General features: G+C 38.1%; 1 protein-coding gene across 1 annotated transcript; it reads left to right on the top strand.

The window, feature by feature from the left end:
- The first annotated feature begins 8,426 nt into the window (after positions 1–8,426).
- LOC103007401 (proliferating cell nuclear antigen-like) lies at positions 8,427–9,509 on the top strand. The gene has a single exon (XM_057551469.1). The coding sequence runs from the start codon at positions 8,515–8,517 to the stop codon at positions 9,298–9,300; it is 786 nt and encodes a 261-aa protein (XP_057407452.1). The 5' UTR covers positions 8,427–8,514; the 3' UTR covers positions 9,301–9,509.
- The last annotated feature ends 730 nt before the right edge of the window (positions 9,510–10,239 follow it).

The raw sequence follows: 10,239 nt of genomic DNA, 5'->3' as shown, positions 1-10,239 counted from the left end.
AAGGCACATAGCTCTTGTGGCCAGAGGGAGCATGTTGCTCAGCCCAATAGGACACCTCTAACATAAAACCACTTCTCCAAGGTGGAGAGGCATAACCCACCTACCTAATACATAGAAATAAACACGGAAAATTAGACCAAATGAAGAGACAGAGGAATCTGTTTCAAATGAGGGAACAAGACAAAACCTCAGAGAAAGAACTAAATGGAGTAGAGATAAAGCAATCTACTCAATAAAAAGTTCAAGGTAATGACCGTAAAGATACTCAAGGAACTCAGAAGAAGAATGGATGAACACAGTGAGAATTTCAACAAAGAGTTAGAAAATATAAAGAAGAACAAAACTGAGCTGAAGAATACAATAACTGAAATGAAAAATACACCAGAAGGAATCAACAGTAGGTTAGATGATACAAAGGAATGGATCAGCAAATTGGAAGAGAGAGTAGGGGAAATCACCCCAGCTGAACAGAAAAAAGTATTTAAAAAAATTAGGCTAGAGACTTCTGAGACAGTATCAAACACACTAATATTTGCATGATAGAGGTCCCAAAAGGAGAATAGAGAGAAAAAGGGACAGAGAACTTATTTAAAGAAATAATAACAGAAATCTTCTAACCTGGGGAAGGAAACAGACATCCACTTCCAGGAAGCATAGCGAGTCCTATAGAACATAAACTCAAAGAGATCCATACCAAGACACATTGTAATTAAAATGGCAAAAATTAAAGATAGACAATCTTAAAAGCAGCAAGAGAAAAGCAACTAGTTAAATACAAGGGAACCCCCATAAGATCATCAGTTAACTTTTCAGTAGAAACTGTAGGCCAGAAGGGAGTAACATGATATATTTAAAGTGATGAAAGGAAAAAAATCTACAACCAAGAATATTCTACTTGGCAAGATTTTCATCCAGATTTGAAAGTGAAATAAAGAGTTTTACATACAAGCAAAAGCTAGTAGGAATGTTAAAAGACAAAAGTAGTAAAATTATCTATATCCACAATAAGTGGTTAAGGAATACACAAAATAAAACGATATAAAATATGATGTCAAAAACATAAAATGTGAGAGGGGAGTAAAAATGCAAAGTTAGAATGCATTCAAACTTACCAATTTAAGATAATCATATATAATAATCATATGTTGTTATATATGAACCTTATGGTAACCACAAACCAAAAAACTATAATTAAAAAAACTATAATAGATACACACAAATCAAAGAGAAAGGAATCCAAACAAAACTAAAGATAGTCATCAAATCGCAAGGGAAGAGAGGAAAAGAGGAAGCAAAGAATAAAAAATTTACTACAAAACAACCCAAAAACAAATGACCATAAGCACATACCTATCAATAATTACTTTAAATGTAAATTGACTAAATGCTCCAATCAAAAGACATAGAGTGGCTGAATGTATTAAAAAAAAAAAACAAGAAACAAAAAAACAAAGCCCATAAATATGCTGCCTACAAGAGATTAATTTCAGATCTAAAGACACACACAGACTGAAAGTGAGGGGATGGGAAAAGGTATTCTAAGCAAATGGAAACAAAAAGAAACTGGGTAGAAATACTTATAACAGACAAAATAGGCTTTAAAACAAAGACTGTAACAAGAGAAAAAGAAGGACACTACATAATAATAAAAAGATCAATCCAACAAGAATCAGAAATGAAAGAGAAGTTACAACCCACACCACAGAAATACAAAGGGTTATGAGATTACTACGAACAATTACATATTGTAATACATCTCAAGACTGAATCAGGAAAAAATAGAAAATATGAACAGACCAATTACCAGTAATGAAATTGAATAAGTAATAAAGTCCCAACAAACAAAAGTCTAGGATCAGAGAGCCTCACAAGTGAATTCTAGCAAACGTTTAAAGAAGAGTTAATATCTATTCTTGTCAAACTATTTCCTAAAAATTGGAAAGAAAAGAATGCTTCTAAATTTATTCTCTGAGACCAGTATCACTCTGATACCAAAACCAGACAGAGATACCACACAAAAAATGAAATTACAGGCCAATATCACTGATGAACACGGATGCAAAAATCCTCAACAAAATATTAGCAAACTTAATACAACAGTGCATTAAAAGGATCATACACTATGATCAAGTGGGGTGTATACCAGGGATGTAGGGTGATTCAATATCCACAAATCAATCAATGTGATATACCATATTAACAAATCGAAGAATGAAAATCATATGATCATCTCAACAGATGCAGAAAAATCTTTTGACAAAATGCAACATATGTTTATGATAAAAACTTTCAACAAAGTGTGTATAGAGGGAGTGTACCTCAACATAATAAAGGCCATATATGATAAGCTCACAGCTAACATCATACTCAGCAACAAAAAGCTGAAAGCATTCCCTCTAAGATCAGGAAGAAGACAATGATGCCCACTCTCTCCACTTTTATTCAACACAGTATTGGGAGTCTTAGCCACAGCAATCAGACAAGAAAAAGAAATAAAAGGTCAAATTGGAAAGGAAAAAAAAACCCTATCACTGTTTGCAGATGACGTAAAGTTATATATAGAAAATCCTAAAGATACCACCAAAAATCTATTAGAACTAATAAATGAATTCAATAAAGTTTCAGGATACAAAATTAATATAAAGAAATCTGTTGTGTATTTTTACACCAATAACAAACTATCAGAAAGAGAAATTAACAAAAAATCCTATTTACAATTGCAAATCAAAAAAGAATAAAATACTTAGGAATAAATCTAACCAAGGAGATAAAAGACTTCTACTCTGAAAATTATAAGACATTCAGGAAAGAAATTGAAGATGACACAAAGAAATGGAAAGATACACAGTATTCATGGATTGGAAGAATTAATATTGTTAAAATGACCATACTACCCAAGGCAATCTACATATTCAATGCAATATCTAACAAAACACCAGTGGCATTTTTCACAGAAATAGAACAAATAATTCTAAAATTTGTATGGAAACACAAAAGACCCCAAATAGCCAAAGCCTCTAAAGAAGAACAAAGCTGGAGGTATCATGTTCCCTGATTTCAAACTATACTGCAAATCTGTAGTAATCAGAACAGTATAGTACCAGCACAGAAACAGACACATAGATCAGTGGAACACAGTAGAGAGCCCCAAAATAAACCAAGGCTTATATGGTTAATTAATCTATGACCAAAGAGGCAAGAATATACAATGGGAAAAAGACAGTTTCTTCAATAAATGATACTGGGAAAACTGGACAGCTACATGCAAAAGACTCAAACTTGACTACTCTCACACCATATACAAAAATAAACTCAAAGTGGATTAAATACTTACATGTTGGACCTGAAACCATAAAACTCCTAGAAGAAAACTTAGGCAATATACTCTTTGACATCAGTCTTAGCAATATTCTTTTTGGATCTGTCTCTTCAGGCTGGGAAATGAAAGCAAAAATAAACAAATGGGATTACCTCAAACTAAAAAGCTGTTTCACAGCAAAGGAAACCATCAACAAAATGAGAAGGCAGCCTACTGAATGGGAGAAAATATTTTCAAACAATATTTGTAGTAAGGGGTTAATATCCAAAATATACCAAAAAAAAAAAAAAAACCAACTCATACAACTCAACATCAAAAAAAAACAACCAATTAAAAATGGGCAGAGGACCTGAATAGACATTTTTCCCAGGAAAACATACAGATGGACAACAGACACATGAGAAGATACTCAACATCACTAGTCACCAGGGAAATGCAAATCAAAACCATAGGGAGACACTATTTCACATCTGTCAGAATGGCTATCATCAAAAAGACAGCAAATAATAAGTGTTGGCAAGGATTTGGGGAAAAGGGAACCCTTCTGCACTGTTGCTGGGAATGTAGATTGGTGCAGCCACTGTGGCAAACAGTATGGAGGATCCTCAAAAAATTAAAAATAGAACTATCATATGATCCAGCAATTTCACTTCTGGGTATTTTTCCAAAGAAAACAAAAACACTAGTTTGAAAAGATATATGCACTCCAATGCTCACTGAAGCATTATTTACAATAGCCAAAATATGGAAGCGACCTAAATGTCCATCCACAGACACAAATGGATAGAGAAGATGTGGTATTTATATATAATAGAATATTACTCAGCCATAAAAAAGAATGAAATCTTGCCATTTGCAACAACATGGAAGGATCTAGAGGGTATCATGCTAAGTGAACTAAATCAGACAGAGAAATACAAATATGACAAGTATGATTTTACTTATATGTGTAATCTAAAAAACAAAACAAACTAAACAAAACAAAAACAGATTCATTGATAGAACAAATGGGTGGTTGCCAGAGGGGAGGAGGGTGGGAGATTGGGTGAAATAGGTGAAGGGGATTTAGAGGTACAAAATTTCGGTTATAAAATACATAAATCGTGAGGATGTAATATACAGAAAAAGGAATATTATCAATAGTGTTGTAATAACTTTGTATGGGGACAGATGGTTACCAGGCTTACTACAGTGATCATTTCATAATGTATGCAAATATCAAATCACTGTGTGGTACACATGAAATTAACATAATATTGTTATATTTCAATTTTTAAAAATTCAAGAGCAGGCAGAGCCATTCCTGCAATCACCAACCATTTACTTTCCTGAGGGCATTTTCTGAGTCTGGGTAGAGGCTAGTGTTGGGGTTTGCCTAGGCAAAGGGACTGTCCTGGGGAAAAGATAAGTCCATGAATATTTTGAAAATCATGTGGGATGCCGTGAGAGATTAGAATCTAGAGGAGACCAAGAGATGTAGCTGTTTTCTCCTGCAGATTCCTTGCTGAGTATTGGGGTGCAGGAGATGGAGCAGCTGGGCTGCAAAGGCAGTGAGATCTCCAACTACTTCATTTGCTAGGGACACCCCCTGTCAGACTTTGTGATAGTTAATTTTACGGGTCAGCTTGACTGGATCTGAAGATGCCCAGATATCTGATTAAGCATTCTTTCTGGGTGTGTCTGCCAGGGTGTTTCTGGATGAGATTGGCATTAGACTTGGTGGACTCAGTAAAGTAGATGGCCCTCCCCCATGTGAAGACCCTCTCCAATACTGTGAAGGCTTAAATAGAACAAAAATGCAGAGGAAGAAATCTGTCCCTTTTCTTTCTGCCTCGTTGCTTGAACTGGGACATCTCCTATGAGTCAATTCCTCACAATAAATCTCCTTTTCTATCCTATTTGTTCTGTTTCTCTGGAGAACCCAGACTAACACAGGCATCAGCCTTCAGACTTGGAAAACACAAATGTGGATTAATTCTAATGCTGCAACCCAGTCTTGAACCAGCTCAATTTCTAATTAGGTTGAGGTGATTATGTCTATCTGGGGGCGGGGAAGGGGAATCCTCAGAGGAACAGTCATATCAACTTTAGTCTCTATTGTTTTTGTATGCACAATGTCCGGCCTACAATCAAAACTTACATGAATATGAAGTATGAAAATACAAGTAATGATTGCTAAAAAGCAGTCAATAAAAGTAGATCAATAGATAGTCCAGACACTGGGGTTAACACACAAAGATTTAACATTAACAAGTACAAATATGTCAACCACAACCTGGGAGAGATGCACTAAGTGGCTGAAAAGATGGAGAATTTCAAAAAAGGATTAAAATCTATTAAAAAGGGGCTTCCCTGGTGGCGCAGTGGTTGGGAATCCGCCTGCCAATGCAGGGCACGCGGGTTCGAGCCCTGGTCCGGGAGGATCCCACATGCCGCGGAGCAACTGCGCCCGTGCGCCACAGCTACTGAGCCTGCGCTCTAGAGCCCGTGAGCCACAACTACTGAGGCCTGCGTGCCCCAACTACGGGGGTCCGTGTGCCTAGAGCCCGTGCTCCATAACGGGAGGGGCCGCCACAATGAGAAGCCCACACACCCCAACAAAGAGCGGCCCCCGCTCGCCGCAGCTAGAGAAAGCCCGCGTGCAGCAACGGAGACCCAACGCAGCCAAAATAAATAAATAAATAAATTTATAAAAAAAAAAAAAAAAAAAAATCTATTAAAAAAAGATCATCTAGACATTGTAAGTGAAAATACAGTACCTAAAATTAAACTCGTTGAATAAATTTGAGAGCCGACAGGGTACAGCAGAAGACAAGATTAGTGGACTGAAAGAAAAGACTAGAAAAAACAGACCTGAATTCAAGTCAACTGGATCAACCTACTTATATTTGGAGTCTCAGAAGGAGAGAGGTGGAGGGGAGGGTGAAGCAGAAGTTGTATTTGAAGAGCTCATGGCTGAGATTTTCCAAGACTGATGTCAGACTTCAATCCACTGATTCTGGAAGCTTTGTGGAGCCCCATTCAGTCTGTGTGAGAAGAGAAGTCATCCCAGGGCTAGCGGGGGTGGTGGGGTAAATCAAGGACTCTGCTACACTCTCGCTGGGATGACGAACCATTCAAAACAGGTCCTTCCAGACTTTCCAGCCACCGAGCATTCCTTTCTCTCTGCTCAGGTGTTAGGTAATCACAGCAGGGAGGCAGTTCTTGAATAAGACCAGTGCCAAGGAGGAGACATGATGTGTAACACTAGATGCTCTTCACCATGAGATGCACCCTCCTTCCACCCCACAAAATCTTCAGAAGTGGACCAAGTTCTTACATGAGCTTTATCCTCTCCCCTCAGGTACCCACTTCCAGCAAAGATAGAGAAGATCTCAGGAAAGTATACTCTCTCAGCAAAAGTAATGAGACTTAGGAATACAACTGCTATAAAGAGAAAGACAACAGAATGAGAAAGAAATTCATACTAGATGAAGCAGAATCAATGGAACAAGAATTCCATTTATTCCATTAAAGCAGAACAAGAAGTTTTTAAAAGGCTCTTCAATCCCTTCTAAGAAATAAGAAGGCGGGTGGGGAGGGATTATTGGGAAGATGAAAGAACAAGAAGTTATACAGAAAAAAACCAAGGAGGTAGTTTTTTATTTACTTATTTATTTTAAAAATATCAGTAGCTGAGTTAAATGTGAAAATGAATTTAGCTTGAGATTAGTAAATAAAAAGACCAGTCTTAGGAATTCTCTAAAAGAAACAACGAAGATATGAAAAGGATTTTTCATAGTAGAAAGTCAAGCAATACAGAAGACTGAAGAACTGTCTTTTCAGACGTTAGGGTCCCAGAAGGGAGAAAACAATAAGGATGAGGAAGACAATATTTGAAAAATTATTGACCAAGAATTTCCCAGATTTCAGGAATATGTACAATCTCAATAAGCAGGGGAGAGAGCCAGCCACATCTCAACACACTATAGCAAAATTTATGAACATTAAGGAGATGAAATTATAAAACTTCCAATGAGAAAATAAACAGTAATTTTTAAAGGAACACCAATCAGATTGACACCATATTTATTAATGACAAAACTGGATGCAGGAAGATGGTAGAGTGATAGTTTCCATATCAAAGGGCCACAATCTTTAAGCTCATAATTTTATACCCAGCTAAGCTATCATTTACACACTGGCAAAATAAGGATATTTTCAGATGCCTAAGGAAGTCCTCAGAAATTTTATTACACAAAGATTCTTTTGGAGACATTTTAAAAGAGCCCTATATGGGGCTTCCCTGGTGGCGCAGTGGTTGAGAGTCTGCCTGCCAATGCAGGGGACGCGGGTTCGGGCCCTGGTCTGGGAGGATCCCGCATGCCGCGGAGCAGCTGGGCCCGTGAGCCACAATTGCTGAGCCTGCGCGTCTGGAGCCTGTGCTCCGCAGCAGGAGGGGCCGCGATAGTGGGGGGCCCGCGCACCGCGATGAAGAGTGGCCCCCGCTTGCCACAACTGGAGAAAGCCCTCGCACAGAAACGAAGACCCAACACAGCCAAAAATAAAAATAAATAAATAAATAATCAAATATGGTTAAGAAAAAAAAAAAAAGAGCCCTATAACAAGAAAAGAAATGAACTCTAGAATATTGGACATCAGTGACCAAATCACTTACTAAAGCAAGGACTAAGACAAAACAAACAAAAAAGTATATCTGTAATAAACTATAGTCAAAATTCTAGATGATACCCACATGCTATAGGGGTGGGGGGTTGGTGTAGGAGAGTCCAGAAAAGAGATAGATACTGATAAATTTAAGAACTGATAAGGAGAATAAGCATTACTATTAAAAAGAATGAGCAATTTGGAATCTTAATTAGTTAGTATTATTATTATTGCTTATTCTTATTAATTATTGTTTCTAATCCCTCTCCCCCAACCCCAAACCCTATTGCGAGGTAAGTGCTAATAGATAAGGAATTGACTTCTGTAAAGGGTTCAAAGGAATTCGTCTCTGAGGAGGTCTCCAGGCTCGGGGTAAGAAGAGACTGCTTGATTAAACTGCTGCAGGCGCGGCGGGCTGGCTGTGGGCTTCCTCCGTCTCAAGCATTCGTGGGTTAGTTCCCCCGCTCACTCTCATCTTCTGAAGCCTAAGCCGGCTACACCTTCCTCCTTCCTTCCGCCAGTAGCCGTGTCCTTGCGACTCCGCCACCATGTTCGAGGCGCGCCTGGTCCAGGGCTCCATCCTGAAGAAGGTGCTTGAGGCGCTTAAGGACCTCATCAACGAGGCCTGCTGCGACATCAGCTCGAGCGGCGTGAACCTGCAGAGCATGGACTCGTCCCATGTCTCCTTGGTGCAGCTCACCCTGCGCTCCGAGGGCTTCGGCACGTACCGCTGCGACCGCAACTTGGCCATGGGCATGAACCTCACCAGCATGTCCAAAATACTGAAATGTGCTGGCAATGAAGACATCATTACACTAAGGGCTGAAGATAACGCGGACACCTTGGCACTAGTATTTGAAGCTCCAAATCAAGAAAAGGTTTCAGACTATGAAATGAAGTTAATGGATTTAGATGTTGAACAGCTTGGAATTCCAGAACAAGAGTACAGCTGTGTAGTAAAAATGCCTTCTGGTGAATTTGCACGTATATGCCGAGATCTCAGTCATATTGGAGATGCTGTTGTAATTTCCTGTGCAAAAGATGGAGTGAAATTTTCTGCAAGTGGAGAACTTGGAAATGGAAACACTAAGTTGTCACAAACGAGTAATGTTGATAAAGAAGTGGAAGCTGTTACCATAGAGATGAATGAACCAGTTCAGCTAACTTTTGCACTGAGGTATCTGAACTTCTTTACAGAAGCCACTCCACTCTCTCCTACAGTAACACTCAGTATGTCTGCAGATGTACCCCTTGTCGTAGAGTATAAAATTGCTGATATGGGACATTTAAAGTACTATTTGGCTCCCAAGATCGAGGATGAAGAAGGATCTTAGACATTCTTAAAATTCAAATTCAAGGAAATAAAACTAAGCTCTTTGAGAACTGCTTCTGAGATGCCAGCATATACTTAAGTCTCTTTTGTCTTTGTACCTCTGAGTACATATGTAGATATTGTTTTCTGTAAATAACTTTTTTTTTTCTCCATTCTCTACAATTTGTTCAAAGAGTAAAGTCCAAAGTCAAATCTGGTCTTGTTAACCTAGTAATACTTTGCCTCACCTAGGAATACTCCTTATAATTTTTATAAACAAAAGAGTTTTGACTCTAAATGCAGTTTTAAGTATTGTTTTCAATTTAAATAAAAGTCATTTGAGTTTCAAGCATCACAGGACAGTGCCTTCATTTGGACCCCGATGGTTGCAAGTGTCCTAGAAAATTCACAGTTCAAGTAGCTCATGTAAATGAGCTTATTTTTGCAGTCTATAGGAGGTTGATATGACATTAGATACAGTGATAAAAAGTATTCCAAATACAGCAGGTGACAAAGTATTTTGGGGGATTCATTTGCCAAACTTATTTTGGTATTATGACTTGAGCTCAAGAAATGAAAAGGGGAGAGTAGAACAAATATATAATATTTTGTCATTTTTGCTAGCAGAAACTAACACTTTACAGAAGCTTAATGTACCCGAAGTTCTGTCAGCTTTATAAGACTAGCATTGTTACAGGGCAGTGTTTCATTAGCCTAGGGAGCCTTGTACAGGAATCTTGGAAGTTTTAGTAGATCTGATAAGTCCCAAGGAGTATGTTTATGCAAAAATAATTTCTCTAGCATAAGTAGCCTTTTGTGGGGACTTATTCCCTCAAAGGATGAAGGTGGCTTAAATTCCATGGATGTTGGAGTCAACCAAGAAAGTGAAAAAGGCCCAGCAGTAATTGTGCTACAAGCTCACAAGTTGGCATGCTGCATATTGAGAATTCCTTTATTGTAG

This window comes from Balaenoptera acutorostrata, chromosome 8 (genome assembly GCF_949987535.1).
Source record: "Balaenoptera acutorostrata chromosome 8, mBalAcu1.1, whole genome shotgun sequence".
In the NCBI taxonomy this organism is placed as follows: domain Eukaryota; kingdom Metazoa; phylum Chordata; class Mammalia; order Artiodactyla; family Balaenopteridae; genus Balaenoptera; species Balaenoptera acutorostrata.
This window is presented reverse-complemented; position numbering and strand designations above follow the sequence as displayed.

What these genes read in the sequence shown, in the direction of transcription:
- LOC103007401 (XM_057551469.1), top strand. Translation starts at nt 8,515, where the DNA reads ATGTTCGAGGCGCGCCTGGTCCAGGGCTCCATCCTGAAGAAGGTGCTT.